This window comes from Lutjanus erythropterus, chromosome 16, assembly GCF_056507025.1.
Source record: "Lutjanus erythropterus isolate fLutEry1 chromosome 16, fLutEry1.hap2, whole genome shotgun sequence".
In the NCBI taxonomy this organism is placed as follows: domain Eukaryota; kingdom Metazoa; phylum Chordata; class Actinopteri; order Lutjaniformes; family Lutjanidae; genus Lutjanus; species Lutjanus erythropterus.
In genome coordinates, this window is record NC_139332.1 from 21650056 (window position 1) to 21673568 (window position 23513).

The 23513-nt window shown below is 38.1% G+C and overlaps 3 protein-coding genes across 4 annotated transcripts; 1 reads left to right on the top strand and 2 right to left on the bottom strand.

Moving 5' to 3' along the window:
• rpl30 (ribosomal protein L30) lies at positions 1-3598 on the bottom strand. Its single transcript, XM_084739376.1, has 5 exons — positions 3490-3598; positions 3327-3375; positions 2681-2826; positions 1355-1485; positions 1-101 (listed from the first exon to the last, which is right to left on the bottom strand). Exons 2-5 carry the CDS (start codon positions 3345-3347, stop codon positions 49-51), a joined length of 351 nt encoding a protein of 116 aa, XP_084595502.1. The 5' UTR covers positions 3348-3375; positions 3490-3598; the 3' UTR covers positions 1-48.
• Positions 3599-5226: 1628 nt separating this feature from the next.
• On the top strand, positions 5227-15698 carry LOC146313071 (uncharacterized). The gene is made up of 4 exons (XM_084739184.1): positions 5227-5374; positions 9996-10262; positions 15500-15553; positions 15648-15698. The coding sequence occupies exons 1-4, from the start codon at positions 5284-5286 to the stop codon at positions 15659-15661; spliced, it is 426 nt and encodes a 141-aa protein (XP_084595310.1). The 5' UTR covers positions 5227-5283; the 3' UTR covers positions 15662-15698.
• A 706-nt stretch (positions 15699-16404) lies between these two features.
• Positions 16405-21881, bottom strand: rida (reactive intermediate imine deaminase A). Of its 2 annotated transcripts, none has more exons than XM_084739185.1 (6): positions 21722-21881; positions 20222-20327; positions 19823-19877; positions 19638-19706; positions 17881-17936; positions 16405-16847 (listed from the first exon to the last, which is right to left on the bottom strand). In XM_084739185.1, the coding sequence occupies exons 1-6, from the start codon at positions 21784-21786 to the stop codon at positions 16791-16793; spliced, it is 408 nt and encodes a 135-aa protein (XP_084595311.1). In that variant the 5' UTR covers positions 21787-21881; the 3' UTR covers positions 16405-16790. The 2 variants fall into 2 exon arrangements, with proteins under 2 accessions (XP_084595311.1, XP_084595312.1); XM_084739186.1 differs by lacking the exon at positions 21722-21881 and adding an exon at positions 21391-21542.
• Positions 21882-23513: the final 1632 nt, after the last annotated feature.

Here is a 23513-nt window from a genome sequence, read left to right on the forward strand (position 1 = left end):
TATTGTTGACACCGATTTTATTTATAACAACGGGGTGGGGGAACAGCTCTACTGTGCTGGCTGCTGCTGGTCTGGCATGCTCCTGATGATGTCAGAATCGCCTGAGGAAGAAAAAAAAGTCACAGTTGAGTTGAAAAATAAAAATTGCCACATTTACAGTACAAACATCCAATTAAACAACATGCATTCAGTTTTTAATACATATTGCAAATACATACACATAGTTGACACTACGAGGGTAAATGTCACCGACAGAGCCTTCAAGAACATGCCAGTCGGTACTGGCAGCTCAACTACGGGCCCCAAACGGCTTTCATCTAGCGAACCACTAGTCCTGAACTAGACCACTTTGAGCAGGTCCAACAGGCGCTTAAATTCGCACAGAGGAAACCCAGTGGCAGGAAATATACATTATCCTAGAGTTCTGATAAACCTCAATTGGGGAGTCATCCCAAATATTTTAATTAAAATTAAGGTATAACAGATCTGGCTACTAGTTACAGCTTGTTGAACAGAAGAAAAAAAAGCATGAAACAGGACCACATTAAAAGCTACAACTAGGGATAAACACATTGTGACATTGGGACAATATTGTTAAAATAACAATGTCTGTTTTTGTGGTAGTTTGTTATTCATTCTGCCCTTTGTGCCAGGGACACAAATCTTTATTAAATATATAAAAAAAAATCCAGCACCTGCTGCACTCTTATGTCATACCAGAGTGTGCAGTCTGTGGCTTTTCACTGAAACAGCTGAAGGGTATTCTAGCTGCTGTTGTCCCAAGTCCAAAACAACATTTAGTGAAAGCAAAATTGATGTGACATAACTATCGGCCACTGCCATCAGGGAATGTCGGCTTATTTGCTGATGAAATCGCTGCAGTCAACAAAGTGAGTATCAGCTGATACATTAGTGCATCCCCAGCTAAAATATTACATTAACAAAACAATTTTTTTCATGTTTTTTCATGCATCTAAATTGTATGTGTTAAATGCCTGTTAGTACTAGATTAATAGTACTAATATACATCCAAATGAATGGGTTTATTGGATGGAAATGCATATTCTATTGTAAACCAATGAAATGTGTTGTTGAGTCTGAAAACTTTGTTGGTGGTTCTGTCAACCTGGCTCACTGGAACCAGTCCCCTGAGGCTAATATCCCTGCATCAGTTTTGCTACCAGACAGAGCCTGGCACGAGCATGTGCCAGAAACATCCCATTAGTCCATTAAATATTTTAGTGTGGGTCCACTCCATCATGAATTATCCAAAGACCAAGCTGAATGTTTACCGGCAGAGAAAAAACTCGCACCATACAGTAGATGGGTGTCCAATGCAAAGGTAGGTACTCACCAGGGTCAATAATTGCCAGTGTGCACACCCTGTAGTATTTGCCGCAGGCTGTGCCGAGCTCAATGTTGTTTCCACTGTAGTGGTGGACACCAGTCTTGGCCAGCATGGCATAGTACTCAATCTCAGATTTCCTGGACAAGGCAGAGACAACAGAAAAATTTGAGTTAAAGCAGCAGATACAAATAGAGTCAATTTGAAAAATTAAAGGACCAGTGTTTAGGATTTTGTGGTATCTCTGTGCATGCATGTTAGAGAACCTATGGTGGCCAAGAGACTCATGGAAAAATGCTAAAGGCTGTGTCTAGAGCCAGTGTTTGGTTTGAACTGCTCTCTGTAGATATGAAAAGACTCATTCTGCAAGTAATGAGAACAATGATTCTTATTTTCAGGCGATTATACACTGATGAAAATTATATTCCACATCTGCCATGTTCTGTCAATGGTTCCCAGTGAATCTTACACACTGGTCCATTAAAAAAAAAGCCCAGAAAGATGTTTAGAAGTTGCCAACCAAGAGTGTCAAGGAAGTGACTGTAAAGAAACTTGGATTATTGTATTTATTATTTCAGGCCAGATGGGCTACTGGGTATGTGTATAGACTGTTTCTACAGTGTAGATCAGTGGTGCCCACCTGATTCAAATGATCAGAAGCCTGACAACAGCCTGATCATTTGAATCAGGTGTGTTGGAGCAGGGAAACATCTAAAACATGCAGGACAGGGGTCCCTGAGGACCAGGGTTGGGCACCACTGGTGTAGATCCTGTGGGATGTCTTTTGTTTGCTGTCCAGACTTGACGTGATGTTTAATGTTTATTGTATTTAGTGTACTAGTCATTTGTTTTGGGTTTTCCTTTTGTTTTTTCTCTTACCTGTCACAGGACTACAAATGTAAATTTGCATTTTGCTAACTACGGCAAATTTACATCATGCACTATACACTGATGTTCATTAATGTGCTGTCTCTTTCACATACATGTTATTCATTTTTCTGTTTGTATCTTTCAAACATTTAAGTCATGATGGAAGATGTACCAGCTGTGTTAAGCTGCACAGATTATAAATGTGAACAATGCATTTACAACTAAATTGGAGTTGCAGATTTTGAATGAAGTACAATACCTGATTTATGCTGCCATACAGCCCTAGTGCCAGTGTTTGTACAGAGTACAGTACTCTTGGTACATGCTCATTGGTACACAAGATTGTTGTTAGCTATGCACAGTTCACATAACCCCAAGTGTAAATACTTGCTTACAACCACAACTAACATTTGAAATATCCGTCCTTTCACAGAACATGCACGCATATTGATTATCTTCATATACCTGAGAGCTGGGCAGTTGTTGGCCAGGATAACCAGCTTGGCCTTTCCCTGACGGATCATCTTCTGGGACTGTTTGTAGCCCAGGACATATTTTCCACTCTTCATCACCAGTTGGAGACGGGAGTTGATGGACTCCATGGACTTTTTCTGAACACACACAGATGTACATACCTCAAGTTAGTAACAGTACAGAAGCTACATAGCTAACATGCACAACTTCTCCATCTACCCATCCAAGTTTATTTGTCAACCCGGGTTAACAGTATGACTGATATTTTTTAATATAGGGATAATATACATACAATATATAGTTAACGTACACTGGTACAAATAGCTGCCACTTTTCTAACATGTTGTTGCCGTTAGATTTAGCAAGTTAGCATTAGCTACACCGCCCGTATTATACAGTGCTCCAATTACACTCGTTAACCGACGACAAACAGATGGATGGACGACAGTCGAAAGATTTAAATATCTACAGCCGCAATAATTCAACGCCAAACTTTAAATGTTAGGTACAAGTTTGTACGCTGAGCAACAGTGCTAGCTAACGTTAGCAGGCCCTGACAGAAACACGTCTCCACGTGAAGCGGCGGACTGATCCAGCAGCAGCAGCGTGCCGTCCGGCCCGAGTCTCCGACACTCACCGTTTTCTTTGCGGCCACCATTTTGACGGTTTAGTCCGGACCGGCCAACCTGAAGGCGAGAGAGAAGGAGGAGAAGACTGTCGTTAACGTCTGGATAAAAACGAAATGGTAAAATGAACAAATTCCGGTTATTTTTAATGAGAAAACGCGGAGCTCTTCTTACTGTGAGTTAACTCCAATATGGCCTCGGAGAGAAAGGAAGTCCCATGGTGCACCGCGGTGCTATCTGTCGGTGGGCCTGCGCAAACGTCTACTGCGCAGACTGTTGGAGCGCTGAGTGCTCGAGACTTTCTCTCATCGCTCACATCCATAGACTTATAATAGAATACATATTCTTATCATGTAGTGAATTATAATTTACCTCTGACAGTTGTGTTATGTTTGTTTTTTATACTGCTCAGTGTATACTCCTCGTTCATCAATAAAGATTGTTTTAAGAGCAGCATAAAACTCGCTACCTTTGTGATGACAGAGTACAGTGTGAGAACAGTGGACACTATGGTGCAGCCAGCACTCTTAAAATTACTGTGTATTTGCAGAGTAACAAGTGGAGAACAGTCACGAGTTTTAATTTATCTTGCGCATCTTGTGTTCTTCTGTACCTCTGTTTGCTCCACCTCATGTGATTATTATAATTACACGACAGTGCTGTGTAGGTTCCTCCCATGATTAAATATTTGCTTTTTCTATCATTCTCTGAAATGCTGTGTGATGTAGGAATACATGTAGGATGTAAAATAGAATATGCACAGTAATGACCAAATAACAAATTATTAAAATAAAGATAAAATAATCGATTTAGATACACTTGAATATATTAAATGTAGTGCTTTAACAGTAAGTGGCCTGGAGACAATTAGCAAAATGTTGTCTTTTGCACTCACAGACTGGCTGCTTCATGCAGTGGTCTGATAATCCACTAGAGGACAGAAGACATGTCTCAGAATGGATACATCAGCTTTTTTAGTAAAGTATAGCCCAGATCATACTGATGTTGTAGAGGTCTCACCATATGATGCATACAGCCTTATAGGATTAATAACTTTTGAGTATTTTGTAAATGCTAAAATTGCTAAAAAAAAAAAAATGCTACAAAAAACAAACAAACAAGAAAAAAAAAACACAAACCCACACATGTACAGACACACACAAACAGCTATAAATTACACCAAATATGCAGCTTATTTAACTTGACTAAATGACTGTATCATTACATTGTCTGTAATAATAAGTTACAGGAATTTTCCTGAATTAATTTAAAGATTTATTACCTTATCATCTTCAAAACTAAAACTGTATAGGGGATTCCTTAAGACAAGAAGCTCTCAGACTGCATCTATTGTTGGTCCTTGACATGAAAACATTTGTGAGCCCCTGGATTAGAAAACTCATGGGTTTTTTAAAGGTAGTTCAATCTAAAGCAACTACAACATCAAAATGCTGCTTTCACATTTTCCATCAAAAATAAAAAACAAATGAAACACTTCAGTACATTAAACTCCTGATTAAGATGTTTGTTCATAGATACATTGACAGTAGGCCTAGATGTTGTTCCTTTGGATGCTGCTGGTTCACTATCCCCGCCCCAAGAGGTGGCCGCTGCACACAGACTGAATAATGTATTTTTGTCCCTGCGCCAGCCTCCTGGAAACAGCCTAAGTTACAGTACACAACAAAAGCCCACATTTCACCTGCGTGCCCGGCTGTTTGGAGACTTCTTCACCACAACACGAACAGCTGAACGCGTTTTGAGGGGGACGAGCCACGATGCGCAATTACGCACAGGACTAAAGGAATTTGACGAGTCGTTTTGTTTCTCCTGCAGGGGATCCTCTGACCGCAGTTTTGAGTCCTCACCATTTACAGACAGATATCTATGCACGACGTCATCAGTCAGCCTCTCTTCACTTCCTAACTCTGAAGTTCACCATCCAGTCCTCTATGTGCACAGGACAGGATGGGATGCTCCACCAGTTCCCAAACTTCAGCGGTAGATACGACTCGACCCAGTGCTAAGCCCGAGGAGAGCAACGGAGCCAGCACAACAGGTGATGATGCACAAAACTTTACACTTACAATACGTAATGTTATGTAACTTTATGTTCATTAGATAGAAAATACAGATTACACACAGTACAGTATGTGCAGCTCGGTAGCATCCATTATTTAAGTGGCCAAAACACAGACTATTACATTTATTAGTGACTGAAAATCATGCTGTCAAGATTTACTGTGAACAATACTTTGGAAGCAAGGGTCTCCTTTTTAACTTTTTTAACATTTATATACTTATTCAAACAATAGGATGGGAGAACGAATAAAGAAATGTTAGTATTGGGGATACCCATCAGTCTAATGACAGTATAGAAAAGCAAACAAGCAAACTAACAAACAGATGATGGTGATATGTTGAATAAAGCACAATGTATATTTATAAATTTCTAGATATCTGGCAGCCAACACTGCACAGTCTTTCTTTTCCCCCAGGAGGAAGTGCAGTGTCTCTCATTCTGTTAAATTTTGGAATTTGGGGTAATTTTTTTTCCCCAAATCTGGGAAAGAATTTCTTCTTATATTTATGCAGTTTTGACATTGAGTTAGAAAGTTTAGGTCTGTTTCTTCAGCTCCTTCATCACAGTGAGAAATTTCTCTCTAAACTTTGAAGCAGAAAGGCACTGACCAGGCCTCGCTGTCTCCGTCTTTACTTTGATAATACATTTTTATTTGTATAGCACCTTTCAAAACGTAGTTACAAACTGCCTCACAACATCAAATGAAAAACAGAATCCAAGAAAACAATCAGTATATAAAACATATAATACAAAAGTATATAAAACATATAATATTAATAACACAATAAGAGATGGAAGACATCCTTGTTCCAGAGATTACTCCAAAATTACAGTAACATAGAAAAAAACTTAAATGTGAAATGTAAAACATAAGGTGAAATATAAAATATAAAGTGTATAAAAAGTAAATGCAAAACAACAGTGCCAAATAGAATAACAATAGAATTGACATAAGTTAAGTAAAAAGTGAAGTTAGATAGATTATTACAGTAGAGTAGATAACATATACAGGAAAAGAGATTATAAAAGATGTGTGTTTTTTAAAGAGTATTTATGTTGATGGATATGATATATCTGACATGTCAGTTTTTTATAATGATAGTACTCATATTACATCTATAAATGATTACTGAAATCAAACGTATTATTTTGTAACTAATTTGTAATGGTTGTTTTATTTTTAGTAGACACTATAAATAGCCATGTTTGTTGGTGGAAGTGGTGTAGCACTTTGCTGTCATCTCCAAATAGAGTTGCATCATCCTTTAATTCTACAGTAGTGGATGCTGCTCTGATAAGGAGCACCCAGTCTACATGCAAATGATCCTCAGTGTGTCACTGTGGGTACAGTATCTACTGTCTTTAGTGCTTCACGGTGACGGGACAGGAAAGTTTATTGTGATTATTTAACAGCGGTTCCTGGCTCTGTCCTCCCCGAGGGAGACAGCGGCATGAAAGCAGGTTTGGTGACAGTCTACGGTTTCAATAGGAAATGGAGAAGCCGCCTTGGACACTCCTTTGTTGTAGTGGGTCAGAGAGATGGCCCGGCTGAGGTGCAAACTAGCACACGTTTCAGGGTAAAACTCCAACACTGGATCCTGTGTTTGCATTTAGCAGCATTAAGGAGGAGCAGGAACTTGTAAATATGTGCAGGACAAGTGTAATTTACCTTCAGAGGCCGCTAAGTGTTTATTTTCACCAAATCTGTGTTAGGTACAATTACAATGAATGTGACTTTGTTTGCAGGTCTGCAGCTTAAGTATTACTTGACAGAACTCAAAGAATAAGTTGGTGAAAACTGGTAAAAGATTGACTAAACGGGACCTCCTCTGAGCAAGTGTCCCTTGCTCTTATTCTCTCTCTGCATTCCTTAAAGGGAAAGTTCACCCCAAGATCAAAAAAATTTATATATTTTCCTCTGAACTGTAGTTCTGTTTATCCATCTAAATGTGTTATAATATAAAGTATAATGTGACTAAATGGCATCCAGCTTGTGGTGCTAGGGGCACTAAAAAAACATTTAAAAAATTCAAAATCAGTGTCTCTTTCCAAAAATTATGACCCAGTTAATAAAGATAATCTGAAGACCAAAGACTTTCTTTCTGCAGTTGAATGTATCAGAACTACGTACTTTCTTTCTAATAGAAAAACAGTTCCCCCCCAAGGATTCAGAAGCCATTTATGGGGTTAAAGAGATATGTGTTTGATTTTTTTTTTTATTTATTGTGTGCTTTGGCTTTTTGAGTTTGAATTTGAATTTGAATATTACAGGCCCATACGTGCAATGAAAACATGGACATACATGCAAGCACACTCACATAGGTGAGTATGCTGTAATGCACAGACTTCATAATGACATAGTGAGCTGAGATATTGATGCTGACTCTTCTATAGTGTGTTTAAGCTTATGTCAAGTGAAAAGTAAAAAGAGTTTCCTGCTATGACGAGGCCTCGGGTCTCATTATATCTTCCTGGGTCATTCAACAGAAACTATTCAGTTCAACTGTTCATTTAAGTTTTCACCCTCATGGCTATGAGGTGAGTGATACAAATGACGGTATTAAAAGCGTCACATAAAGTTATAAAGTAAGTCGCTGGCAGTGAAGTTGGCAGCTTCACGTTTTTAAGAAGCGGTCATGGACTCGTCCCCTCTGTAGCTCTCCATGTGTTTCAGCTGAATGACACTGAACAACAAGGTGTTCCTTTTCTGATCGTCTTAGAGGTCAGATGGAAATTCGTCAGGATGTTATCTCATTTTTGCATATGACTCATTTCCGTCACCTGTTGATACTTGTCACTCCCAGAAAAGGAGAAAAATGACATTAATGAAGCCTCGGTTCAGTTGTATCTATTTTTCTTTGTATTTTTTAACATAAATTATTGGTTATAAGTAGGCCTACATATAAACAGTCATACCAATCATCAAAAGAAAAACAATAACTACATCAGAAAGAAGCAGACTTAATGTTTACCAATAAACATTTAAATAATGATTATTATCAATCATAAAATGATGGGAAAACATCCTATTTATACAAACATAGAAGGACTTTTTTGATCCATGCAAATACTGCAATGCAAATCGCCCACATACATGATACACAATATCACATGACACATGAAAACCTGTTCACACAACTGAGTACCGTGCAGTATGAGGATGTGTCAATAATTATTAACAACGATCCACGCAATCATTAACCCTTTGTGCTTCCAGTTATGTGTCAGTATTTCTTACTTCCTACTTAATGATCCGTAGCAAGTAGCAGCAGCTTATGTTTTATTATTTATTGTATTTTTATATTATCATACTTATTTCAAGAAGGAACAGCTGATGGAGTCTGAATTTTTCGTAGAGAAGTTGACGCACACTTTTCTTGTTTGGGTGAAAGTGGTAGCTTTTTTTATGGTCCAGCAATTAGAGACTGAGTGTCAAATTAGCCCCATCTTTACTAACTGGACTGGACAGATTATTGCGCCAGTAATTATAATTCAATGATATGATAAAATGTGCATTATTCTGAAATGTGCTATTCTGTATAATGACAACTTAGTGGTATCGCTGGTTTTACTAAAGTGGAAGATGTGAGTACTTTTTCCACTGCTGCTGAATCATACAACAAGTTTTCAGTGTTGCATGGCACCCATAATGATATTTGTTAATTGTTAATCCTCTGGCTCTGGGTTAAGTCAACTCTGTAGCTGTCACGTAGGCAACACAAACACAAAGTAAACTAAAACAATCGAACCATGTTTGGAAAGAGATGACAGGGAAAGAGGGAGAGAGAAGGAACCGGTCAGACTCGAACCACGGATGTTGTCGATGTGAGACTTTAACATAACCTAATAGATAGATGTGAAGAAAGTTTTTAGCCAGATCAGATGGAATTATATCATTAGAGGCACAACAAATACTACATTGACCCTGGTGTCCCAACATGTTATGAAGGCTGTTACTGCAAGATAAGAATTTAATGCTTCTCTTGTGTCTCATTCTTCTCTTCTTTATTACATGAAAAAATGGCCTTTTTGATTTAATAATATTAACAGCAACAATATGGTACATAATTGGCTTAATAGGTTTCAATTCAACTTTATTGTCAATAGCAGGATGTGCAGCCACATATGTAAACGAAAAAGAGTCTTTGGTAAACTCATCAAACAAATTGCCAAGAACATGGCTGGACCAAAGTGAGGCCTGTGGGCCAAAGTTGGCTGGTCAAAGTTGAATGATCTGGCCTCCCAGCTGTTTCTATCAATAAATAAATAAATTTTAAAATGCTGTTTATTCATTTATTTATCAGGGTAAAAATGGTCACCAAACTGTACAATATCTACATTCTAACTTTATGCAGTCTGTTTCTTGTTTATATCATTCTTATAAATTCATTATGTCTTGTTTATATCTTGTACATATCGTGTTTATACCTTGTTTATATCTTATTTACTTATTTATACATCTTGCTGTTTTTATTGTTGCTTCTGTTTTCATGCTATCCACCTTTGCTACTATAACAATGTAAATTTCCCCAATGCTGGACTTATAAACGATTATCTTATCGTATCTCATGCTGTGTTAATACTTGTCTTCCTAAAGGTGCAGCCAATGAGAATGGGAAAGTAGCTGAGGACAGCGAAACTATTCCGGACCAGACAGCTCCTCAGGGCGGCGATGCTAAGCCCGCGGAAGAACCTGCTGCAACTGCAACGTCTGCAGACAACACCGCCACAGCTCCGCCTGCAGGGGGGGAGCCTCAGTCTGCTCCAGCAGACAATCCACCTGCAGAAGAGGCTCCAGCAGCAGACAGCGGCGCAGAGACAGCAGCGAGCTCCTCAGAGCCTGAAGCTGCACCTCCTGAGCAAGGTAGGCTTAAATTAAGGCCCGTTTATTTTAGGACTCGTAGTAGCAGACAAGCATACTCACCTTTGGATTCAGTTTATAATATAATCTGACCAACCCCACTCTGTCTCTGCAAAATGACCCGTTTAAAGCAGCCGAGTCCTTACAAGGCTCTAAACATGTATTCATTTTCATGGTGAATTTTATTTTCCATGCAAATTACACCTTCATCCTAATCTCCTGACACAATGACTGTGTCGTGACTAGTCTTGTACCATCTATCATATACTGACGAAACACTTTAAAGTTATGAAGCTGATACACTGTAGAAAAAAACTGTACAGGAATTTAGTGGAATCAAATAATATTTTTTCAACAGCTTAACATAAATACACAAGTTTCGTTCGTTGAATTAATTAAACTTAAAATTTCTAGTATTTATTTTTAGAAAACTTATAGCCGTGAGTTCTTTTAACCTGAAATCTTGCAAAGTTAACTTGAAATAATTGAATGAATGTACTGTATAGAGTTCAATCAACTCATTAAATGAAGTTTCTAAAGAAACTGATCAGCATATGAGCAGACTTCCCAGCATGCTTTTTTGAGAGATAAAACTCTCCTGATGCCCTTCTTTTTAATAGTCTGAAGAAAATCTATATAATGAAAACCTGCTGTGTGTCACTAATACATTTTAAGTTTGATCATGTTTGTATTGTTTACAATTAAATGTGCAACTGAATTAATATCAAATTTATTTGACTAGAAAGGTTTATTTGTTTGGAATCATTACAAAATTACCTTAACGTGTCTTTTCAAATTCAGTCAACTTGAAATTGTTGTTTTTTGTAAGTTAAATTATTTTTATAGCAATAAGGATGGAGCTGCATACCTGTGTGCGTATTTATCCGCTTGTGTGTGTGCCTCTTTAGCTTCCTGTTTGCTATGATGGGAAATGGGAAAAGTTTTAGAGGCAACCTTCAAAGCATCCACAGGGCCGCCATGTAAAATAGGTCATTAAAAGTTGACACAAAACAATCTATAGAGAACAACAGTCACAATATGTGCCACACTGAGGGAAGGGGAAATTATTAGAGGGGGGAGGAAAGTATAATTGTTCCAATTAACCCTCAGTAACCTGAGCATTGGTCCACCTCCTGCATAGTGACCCTGTAAACACGGGTGGCTACAGCACCCAGGCACTTAATGCGTCTCTTTCCCCAGACCCTCCGCAGTCCCTCTGCAATACGGTAACCAGCTGGTATCCAACAACATACAGACATGACTTTGGCCTGTAATGAACTCACTCACGGGGGGTGCCCCAGGAATGTGTTTATAAGTCACATATCTAATTATTTAGTTGGTACTGAAGAATCTGCGTCAATGCTTTAAGTACCCTGAGGGTTGGGTTTACCTAATCTGGTAATAATTATTCAATGAACCATAATTTCAATTGGACTCATACAAAAGTCTTTTTATTGAGCTGCGGTCTTGAGGAAGTTGTTTGAACATGAATAAATGGGGTGTGGTCTGTTGATCTGGAACTTTTGTCTATTGAGGTTGAAATGATTGTTAAAGGGACGGTTCGAAATTTTTCCTCTTACTTATAGTGCCATATATCTACCTAGATCATTTTGGTTTGATTTGCAAAGTTTTGGAGGCATCTGCCTAAAAGGTGTCTGCCTTCTCTGGTAAATAAAAAAGTGCTAAGTATGTTCAATTTAAGCATACTTAAGTGTATATTTTAGTTGTAATTAAACTGTAGAAAAGCACAATTTGAAGTGTATTTAGTATACTTGTATGTGCTAAAATAGAACAACTTCATGTATACTTAGCACACTTAAAAAATATGGCTGTGTGTGTGTGATATATATATATATATATATATATATATATATATATATATATATATATATATATATATATTATACTTTTTCACACTTAAATACAGCTTTAAATAAATTTATACTGAAGATAACTTTTTGTTAACATTTAAATACACAAGGAAGTGACATAAAAATGCACTTAAATATTGCAAATATAGCTACGAACTTAAAAATAATACTTTCCAAATGTGATCTAACTTGCCACTATGAGTACTTGCAATTTAGTATACATTTTAAAGGTACACTAATGTAAAATTTATAATGTACTTAAAAGAAAGCATACTTCTTCTAAGTACACCAAAATACTACAGTGTTCCCGCAGGTATTACACAAGTATTACAGAATTAGTATATTTATTTATAACACTGAACTTGATTATATGTATTTTGAAGTACACTTTTTAAAAGTACATTTTGTATATACTCTGCCCAAATAGTACAAGTGAACTTATAATAACTTATGTATTCTTAAATTACATCACTAGTACACTAGGGTATACAACTTTTCCTATCAAATATAATGGAACTAAATAGCACTTGGTTCTTAGTGTTCCAGATATTGGCTGTAGAGTTGTTTGCCAGAGTTTCTCAAATGTATTTTTACAAGCTAAGTGCCATCTAGTTCCATAGAGAAGGCAGGCATCTCTACAGCCGATGTCTCCGAGCCTCAGCAGCTCACACAATCTAGAATCTAGATGGATAAATAGCGCTACAGGTAGAGGAAAATTTAGTATTTTTGATTTTGGGGTGAACTGTTCCTTTAACCACATGACATTTGTTGCCTCTGGAGAAAACACTGTAACAGAGGAATGTGCTGCAGTAAATTACAAATTGGTGAATGAAACGACCGCCGCTGTAAGTCCAAGAGAGCGCTTCAGAGAGTGACGGCAGGTCTGCACAGTGATCACGTCTCTGCCGGTCTTTAAATGATTATCTATACATGGTCGTGCTCCACAGAGAGCTGCATGACGGAGAGCAGCTGCGTGACACAGTGCAGCTGTACATTTACTGCTATCATTTCACTTATTGCTTCATGATGCAAATGACCAGCAGTCATCGGGCTCACAAGTCCAGCTCTTCATTTTCCTCTGTGTCTAATAATGCAAAGCATCTACCACTGTAATGTGGAAAGAAATATGGACGAGGCAGCAAAGTCAATTGACTGTATACTTATGCAGTGAGAGAAATACAGTAGTTTGCATACTTAGAATCCTGCATATTGCCTCTGAAGATGTTTCTGTGGTTGTGATTTAACCACATTCAACTATATACCTGGAAGCTGTGAGATTCTGTTGCCTCAGTCATTTAATTCTCACACTTAATGAGAAGTTTTTATTTACCAGTCATCCTGTGTAGATGTCATTCCTTCTTTACCTCCATAAATCTAAAGTCATATTAATACTGCCAGGTTCAAAATTCATCTAAAGTTTATTTTTAGGGATGTTTTTTGCAAATAACCCCCACTATGAAGTTACATCCAACTCAGAGTGCCGTGTTGTTGTGTCAGAGACTGACTGTCTATAATCTACTGCAGCAGAATTGACTCTAAAGTAAGCAGTACATACAATATGAGAGAATATAAGAAGTCACAGTTTGATACTGATTAAAGGTGGGGGGTGCTTATCTAATACAATAACACTTTTTTTAAAATCAAATTCAGTAGACACTAGACAGCTTTAACAAATCAACTGGAGTGAAAGAGAGGAAGAAAGAGGCACCTTACAATTCAGTGGCTTGAGTTTGTCCCTTAACTTTGAATTTGATCATTTTTCTCAATCCATCTAAAAAAGGCAGCCATTTTAAGTTAAACCTCCGTAAGTGTAAGTTTAAAGTTAATACGGGATCACAGTTTAAATAGGAGTTTAAAGTTCTGGTGCCACAGAATTAAATTAATCAAAGAGAGGCTCAAATTTTATTTTTCTTTATTTTAAGTTTGGTGTAACATCATTTAAAGTTTGACCATGATTTAACTGGGTTAAAAATTAATCTTTAATCTGAAATTGATTTCAAAAATTTAAATACAGATATGTATTAATTTAGTCAAAAAATAGTCAGCACACACTGACCTCTGTCTTTACTTGATCTTGACCCTCTTTGGTGTCCAACATGACTCACACTCAGCTTGAGCTTGACCACAGCCCTGTTTGGGTGGCCAGCGTGTGTGTGTGTGTGTGTGTGTTGCCAACACACTGTTGTCACTGTGGTCTCATTAAGGTGCAATCTGAGTCCACAGAGAAACCAGAGCATGCCAACACATATAGTGCTTCCACTGGCCACGAACGATGCCTCCGTTTCACAGCCAATGGAGAGAGAGGATTGAGTGTCACTTCAGCAGAGCGGACATGGCAGCTCATCCACTTGTGGACCTGTCAGTGGTCAGAGTGGAGATCAGTTTGGTGGAAATCATGTCATGACAAACATCCAATGACTGGACGTAAATGTGTGTTTCTCGTGTGTACTGATGTGATTTCATGCCTGAGGATTTATGTCAAAGATTATTTATTATGTTCTAGGGATATCTACTGAAGTTAGCATGCTAACCAGCTAGCCTTGTCCCCTGTCTTGTCTCCTAATACCACTTTGTACCTCAAGATATGGTGGTGAGTCACTGTAGCATCCAGTCTGCCTGCAGTCCAACAACACAAGGTGGTTTTCTTGCCAGGTTTGGCTCCAGACACCTCAGAGTCAGAGCTGCTGTAAATCACCTTGTACTGTATTCCCTGTCATCAAACTGGCTTCTGTCGATCTCTGAGGCTCTGTTTGGCCCAGGTCTGGTCGTGTTCAGCTGTTGAGTCTGGTTCCATAGTCTGGTTTCGGTGCTCATTCTGGTGCCATCCCCTCGGCCTGCATTCACTGCTGGGTCCCTCTAACCCAGGCCTGCAAACCTCCTCTTGGTTGTCCACAGCTCCTGTGCTAGCAGTGTAAACACCAACACTCCCCCTTTGCTCTGAACTCCTGGTCCATCCAGAGCTAACTGACCTGTAACTAGCTAAAAGTTAGCAGTTACTCTGGTGATATGCTGCCCCCTACTTGTTGGAGTACAAATTTGACAGGTGGCAATTCATTCATGCTGCAACACCGCTTTCATCAGGGGTCTCTGGATAGAGGATGGTGTGCTGTACATTTGTGATATTGACCTACAGTAATATGTTGAGACTTATTTACTTATCTTTACTTACCAAAGAAATGATACCTGGTGAAAGTGTGTTTTGTGGGTTATCAGAGTAACACAGACTCGACTCGACAGACTGGAAAGAGATGCTGTTTAGTGTTTTACATATCATTTTGTACAAGTTTAATCACCTCCAGGGTGCACCACATTAACTTTTATGTTTGTTTTTCACATGTACAAATCCTTCTCTCATTTCCATCTTAACAGAAAAAGCAGAGGCCACACCAGCTGATTCAGAGCCCAAAACAGAGGAGACACCAGGTGAGTGATGCTGCGATGCCAACACTAAGTCAAATAATCCATATAGAAATGTCTGTGCCATCCCTAACATGTTTCCCCCTCTTTTTGTTTCCAGCTCCCAGTGAGTGAGGGCCAGCATGAGTGGCTGCGCAGATTTAGTTTGTTGGACGTGTCTTATACCTTGTTCGTTCATGCATGAGTGAAAGTGTGTGTGCAGGTGTGTGTGAAAGACATCGCCTTGTTGCCAAGATGCAGACCCTGTGATAACCTCCTCCTCCTTCAGTCAGGGTTCCTCAGTCATCACTGTGCCTTCTTCTTCTTCCTTCTTCTTCTTCCCCACATGATGGTGTGTGGCTGCAACTTCTGCTTGCAGACTGTATATAGACAGAGTCCTGCAGCATTTAGTGGGTGTATTTATTCTCACAGGATTACTTGAAGTTTCTATTCATTATCTCTATCGATATTCTGAAACATCATATATGTCCAACTTGAATCTCAAGAGTCTATAATTCTAAGGAGACCAAAGCCAAAATATGTTTAATTTATAAAATTATATTCTTTTTGGGTAGCAGGCTTTGATTTTACGACCATGTTTGTAATGAATGTGAAGTGCTGATACCTTTAGGACTTTCCCGCTGATTTTAAACATTAATATAAGTTTCTGGCGAGCATGAATGAGATAAGAGTACGTGTTTGTTTCTGACGTGTCATGATTTCTCTCTGGGAAGACGACCTGAAATCTGTTATAAGCTATGAACTGTCAAAAAAATTAAAAAGACCGCCTTAAAAATCCAGCACATGTACTTTCTTTGATATGCAGGATGAACACATATGTTGGCTGTGATGTTTTAGTATAAATAACAATCCAGTGATCAGAAGTTTTACTAGATTTTTTTTATTAGTGAGAGCTGCACTTTTAACATGTTTTATGATGTTTATCTGGAACAAACCAGAAGAGGAGATACCAAACCAGAGAGAGCACCACTGTGACCAGGGAATGTTAGACTGGTTGTACAAATACAATCCCAATTTATCATTATGTTTTGTTTATGTTAGGTGTGAACTAAGTGCTGCTTTGTTATTAAGGGGTTTAATCCAAAGTGATAGATCAGTGGCCAGAAGAGAGACTCAACTACTGTGTATGGAAAAAGAACAAGATCCTGGTTTGGTCTTTCATGTGTCATCTGGATATACAGTAAGGCTTCCAATATACAACTTGATGGTTAGTCTACAACTTGTTTGCGACGTGGCTGGCTAGTCAGGAGTCTGAGAGAGGACCGAGAACGGCAACCGCCTCAATTTCCACCAGTCCACCCTGAAGAGAAAAAGGAAGCAGAGAAAATGAGGACATGGGAAAGAAAGCTATGTGGGTAAACAAGAATACTTGCAAATGAACTCCTGCACACAGTCTAACTTTCAATATTGGATTTATTTGCAATGTTTTGGTGCTTGACCTTCATCAGGCAAAGAACCAAAACAATGTAATATTGCAAGTTAGCCTGTGGGTAGGAGGTCATTTGCAACTTTTTGGTCCATTCACCCTTCTTCTATGCAGCTGTCTCATCAAATAGATGTACCAACAAACAAACAAAAAAAAAAAAACAGCTGGTTGCTCTAGGAGGCTGCATGTATCTGTAAATAACATTAGACATACTAAAGCTGATGACTGAAATGTCATTAGTTTTGCAGGTATTTGGTTAGAAACCAAAGTACTGGATAATAATGATTTTGAACTGATGATGGCATTGGATGAAAAATTAAAGGATCGCCAGAGTTAATACAATTCATCCTGAGGGCGACATGAATGTCTGTTAGAGCTGCAATGATTCATCGATTAGTTGCCAACTATTAAAATAATCACCAACTACTTTGATTCTCAATTAAATCGGTTTGAGTAATTTTTTAAGAAAAACTGAAAAAATGTCTGATTCAGCTTCCTAAATGTAATTATTCTCTGGTTCTTTACTCCTCTATGCAGTAAACTGAAAACCTGACGTCACCTTAGGCTTTGGGAAACACTGATCGATCATTTTCTGATATTTATAGACCAAACAACTAATCGATTAATCGAGAGAATTCATCGACAAATTAATCGACAATGAAAATAATCCAGTTTTGTTAGCTTTTTCATTAAAATTCACAGGAAACTGGTGGCCCTGGGGGGAAAAAGTCGCAGGATTACCAAACTCATTAATATTCATCCTCTGAGGTCCATGAATATCTGCACATAATGTCATGGTGATCCATCCGATGATTGCTACCGTGATGAATCTGCACCACCTCTTGTGTATTGATGTCCACAGAGTACTGAAGCTCTGTATCGGTGTGAAGGGTTTGTTTGTACTCACTCTGGGGAGAGCAGCGACCTGGTACGCAGCTCTGGCAGGAAAGTTACTGCAGAAAACTAGAGGGAAAGCACAGTCATTAAAACAAAATCATACTGGAAAGTCACCTGGTTAATCTATTAAATGACTTCCTATTAACGGATGATTGATAATTTCTGAGTACCACCTTCTAATGATGCAGAATTTTTAAAAAGAGTTTATAAAGTGTAACTTAAATGCTTTATTAGTGGTTAAAATAAAATGTGAAGCACAACTCGTTGGTGCCAGGCAGGGCTGCAAACTGTCAGCAGAACTCAGACAAACATTTTCTGGTATTTTACACAAGACTTTTTATAATGGAGGCAAATCTTCAAATCTAAATACAAGGATCGGACAGAGTCTAAAGGATTTTGGATCACAGTGGACACGCGTCCTCTCCTTCCTCTGATCAGGGTCAGGGAAAGTTCCCTGCCTGTGGTTTAGGGTTGAGCAGAGTCAGGAGGGAGGTACAGCCCTCTACCCGAGTCAATGGCCCTCGCTAGCAGAGCTTGCTGGGAGGGTCGGGTTACATCTGTGCGCCTGCACAGCAGTGTCCATTTACAACTCACTGGGCACCGCAGCTTCCATTACACCTGAGTGTTGTGATCCAGGAGGAAATGCCCGGCAGACGGAGCGGCCTGTATTCATCCAGCAGAGGACGGGCTGAGTGAGGCTGTCTGTCTGTCAGGTGACTGCTCCACCTGTCAGCAGTCATCCTCTCAGAGGAGTCAGTGAAATACGAGGCTGCACCGCATCCCCTCGTAGTGACACATGGAGCGTGTCACTGGAATAATTACAGAGTTTTACAGTGTTTAATTAGTGAATTATGTGATGATTTCATTTAATTTTTAGAGGGAACATTATTTACACATACAGCACGGCTGTGAAAAATTTTAAGAGTTTATTTTCGGTCAGATTTCTGTTTTGGAAGAATTAGAATTAGATATGGTTTCATTTGCATTTTTAAAAATGAAATTTCAAAAATAAATGTTGTAATGTGTGTTATCACCTGGGGAAGTTCAATTCTGATATATTTAGTTATGCATTTCACACTGTTCACCTGCAGTGTTGTATTTTTTGTCTATACATGTTTGGATTTTTACAACACATATCTTTAAAAGTCATTTTAGCAAAATGAGGTTTGTGTCATTTAACGTGTCATTTTATTTTTAAATATAGCAAAGGTCTGTACTATTCTGGTGGCACAAACCAGCCTCCATCATTATCTTATAAACACGACCATAAATAAAGTTAATATGAAAGAGACATTTATGTTTTGAAACACGTCTCCAGCTGGCAGACATTCAGTGCTTTGCTCGAGGTCACTTCAGCAGACTACAAACTTCCTGATAAGCACAATTGAATCCACATCTTCTGCTTAAAGAGCCGTCTTCTTAATCACAACCCCACTTCAAAATTTAAACTCTATACAAAGAAGAAAGTATAATCAGGAGAAAAAACAGCCACTGAACCACCAAAGAAGTCACAGGACAAAAAGTGACTCAGGTAAACAACAATTATTCTTAGAAAAAGAGAATAAACTGTTTGTAAAGGTTATTGGACTGGCTTCTGATGTAGCTCTGACAATCTTGTTAAACGCTGCCTCCATGTGGCTGCTTTTGTATATTTATAAGAATATAAACGAGAGAAAACAAATGGTACATTTTATTAATTAAATTAAAAACAATCTACTTTGTGGCTTGACATTTAATTAGTGAACATGGAAATAAATAAAGTCTTACATGTCTTGTAGACCTCATTGACGCTGTTAAAGTCATTAATATCAGCGAGCAGCACAGTCGTCTTCACCACTGAAATCAGAGAGTTTTCTCCATCAGACAGTTTGTGATGTTTTAGCATTAAAATCATATAAAACATTTGAGCAGCAGCTGAGTTTCTGAACAGTATGCGAGCGCTGAGGTCTCACCGTTGGAGTAGTCACATCCAGCAGCTTTGAGGATCTCCCCCATGTTGATGAGAGCCTGAGAGAAGAGAGAAAGAGATCAATATGTAATCTCACTTTTTATATTTTCTTTTTATGTATCGCTCAGACACACACACAGAAAATGTGCAAGAAACACACTTTTATTTCATATCATCACTGTTAGTGTATTGATTGTGTCTTTGCTGCTTAGTCTGTTTAATTTGTTAATTAGTCTGTTTTTATTTATTTATTTCACAGGGAGCAGTTTCGTTTTTATTTTAATCTTTTTTCTTCTCTTCTCTTTCTTTTTTAACCAACAATAATAAATATAAAGGCGAGGCACTTGTAAAAACAATAAAAATAAATAAAGAAATAAAATATTTCATCATATGTGAGTCTCACCTGTTTGGCCTGGGCCTGCACTCCTCCTTCAACCAGCTGACCAGAGGCCACGTCCAGCCCCAGCTGACCAGAGATGTACATCGTTCTGTCCACGACCACCGACTGGCTGAGGAGGAGACAGACACACACATAAACACAAACTTACAGCCTCACTAGATGGCAGAAAGTATGTTTTTATCCATGCTTCTCTGTCTATCCAGGGTGGCTACTACTATTACTAATATTTCTCACATTACAGTTAAATAATGCACAAGAATGTTTCTCATCAGCACTGCCTGAGTTTACATTTTGATCTAAGTTTTGTGAAGCTCTGTGTCCGAGTGCAACACAGTTGTTTTGTTTCTGAAAGCTCTGTTTAACAGTTTGTGTGTGTTCAGATATTTTTTTCCAACTTCATTGAGTAAACAAAGAGAGGAGATGCTGGTGGCCTACTACAGCCTCTAGTGGTTGTGAATGTCACTTACAGCACATTTAATTTCATGTGAGAGAAACGCCTCATGATCAGCAATAGAAAGCAACTGAATAGAATAAGTTGAAAAAAAAAAGATTATGTTTTTTAAAGAAATAATATTGATTGCATAGGATTATGTAGATTTTGGTGCATGTACCCACTCTCTCTTAATCTGCTTCATATACATATCATAAATGTACAACATGTTATTATTCCTCACTTATGACTGAACGCTCAGAACGCAGATATTAATGTATTAAATTAAAATCCCACAGTCCTTCTGTCTGTTTTGTGGTTGATGATCGGGTCAAATGTTAGAACAAATACAAGATGAGAAGATTTTGCTACAAGACACAAAAAAAAAAAAAAAATCCAAGCAAAACAACAGCTGAAGGACCTTGAGGCGAGTTTTTCCTTGAATAGCCTTGAAATAAGACAAAACATGGGGCCATTCATAAAGTCTGATGTAGCTCCGCCCACTGAGATCCAATTGGTCAGAACAGGAACTCCCCTCAACTTGAGAGACTGCACCGACTGAATGAATACCTACTACACGACATGAATTTGGTATTTTTGTCATGTTATTTCGTGATTTCTGTGAATGACTTCTGTTAATTCTGATTAGAAAGTAATTAGAGAACAGAGCCCCCTTTTAAATTTATTAAGCCCTATCCACAGTGCAGATATAGTACTTGACAGGATATTAAATTAATCTTACCTGTATATTCCCTGTCTGACAGGAGCTTTTGGTGTGTAAGGGAACTGTCGACGAATAGTTGCCATTGTAAGTGTGCTGTCTGTCTGTCGCAGATTTCTGCTCTGCTGTTTCTCCTCTCGCTCTGCAGCTATAAGTTAAACTTTGGCTCTTTTTTAATGGGGTCAAGTCGAGCAGGTGAGTTCATTGTACACTAAGACCCGCCCCTCATCAAATATTGGACTGTCCTTGTGTCTCTCATTCATTCAAACATTTCGTGTCACCGCTGCTGCACTCCACGTGTCGCTATAAAATAGAAAATGTTGCAAATTTTTGTTTATAAAAGTGTCCTCACCTGTATGGACCGATGGCAGCCGGGGCTGATGTGGTGTTGACGATCCTTCTGTTCAGTGCAGACATGTTTTCCTGTTATTTCTCCAAAGTTTTGCAGTGTTTCGCAGCGGCTGTAGTGTGGATGAAGGATGTGGTTGTGCAACAACTTGTTCAAAAGTGAACAGCTGCTGCCGTTACGCCTACCGTAATATCTGTCAATAAGCGCACGCTAAATCTTTTGGAGGACGTTCCCTGGAAATAGCGGTGGTGAAAGAAGTATCCAGATCCCTAACTTGAGAAAATCTACCTACACAGCAACGTAAAAGTTCATCAACTTAATTACAGTTAAAGTCCTGCATGTAAGATCCCGCCCAAGTAAAAGTAGCATCAGCTGCAAAGTATAGTTTAAGTAAAAAGTATTAAATTGGGCCATTTTCTAGCTTGTTTGTGGTCATGTGCAAAATGTTGTTCTAGAATCCTTATTTCATGACACTTTATTGAGGGAATGTTTAACCTCCTAAGGTTTCTTCCTCTCATGCATTTAACATTTAAATGCATCAATCTGGTGCACTTCAAGAAGAAAAAGTTAGATTTGTGAAAAACTTATTTTCTTCTCTCAAATTCAAATCAAACAGCTCCAGTCGACCCCGGCAATTTCAAGTTTAAACCTAAAGAAAATGATAATAAATGGGAAACAACAACACACTCTTGAAAAACCTACAGAATGTGCATTATAAGATCTGCCAAATGTGCATATGAGACAGATGGTGCATTTCCCTTAAATGTTTATTTAAATGTTAGGAACAAATTTGTTTACATTTTTTTTTTAAATGCTAAATATATATATATTTTAAAATCCCTTTCCCCCAAAACACATAGCACAGTACTTAAGAAAAGGTACTGATTTACTGTTTTTGTTTGCATGCTATTTCCCACTGGGAAGTAGCATGCAAACAAAAATAGTGGCACCTATAGTAGGAGAGTTACGGTACAACAGGTGTATTGTCATTCATGATGGTCTCCACTGAGTTCAGCTCAGAGGTTCAAGTCTCCATTTACAATGTCCAAGATAAGATAAAAGCATTCCACCACAGTTCTGGTTAACTATAAGTAACTTTTATTATTTCTTGCACCTTTTCAAAACTTTATAAAGTATTACAAACAAAAAAAGATAATAAATTAAGTGGTTCAAACATAAATGCTTACATTCCACTCTACACCCTCAAGTCATTATATATTGGAAATAACAGTGAAATAAATGGAAATAAAATCATTTAGCTATATATCAAAAGGTGATTTTAGATGTCAGATAACTATACATATTATGGCAGATTTTCCGCAATGTCATATTTCAAAACGGGGCTGTTTAATTGTACAGAGCAAATAGTTTTTGTTAAAGCTGCAAACCCAGCTTCCATATTAACAGTACGCTTAGCTGTGCAGTTAATACAATAGCATTCCACTAAATAGCAAACATAATTATAAACATGCATAGTCTAAAACACGCGGAAATCAAGCCACACATATATATGACAGAGGGCAAAAATATTAACAGCCGAACCAGCCACCATATTTAAACCAGTGTCACAAAAAAGAAAACACATTTAATAAATAAAGTGTGAATGCTTGTATGCAAGTTGCCGATGGACAGCTGACTTAATTCATGAAAATGGCAAGAATGTTAATGATATCTGTGACTGAACAACTTCACCAGCATGCAGGAAGAAAAAAAAAGGACAAACAAACATACAAACAGACATGATCATTAAAATCTGAGACAGTACTGATCGAAATTTGGATTCAGGAGTTTATAA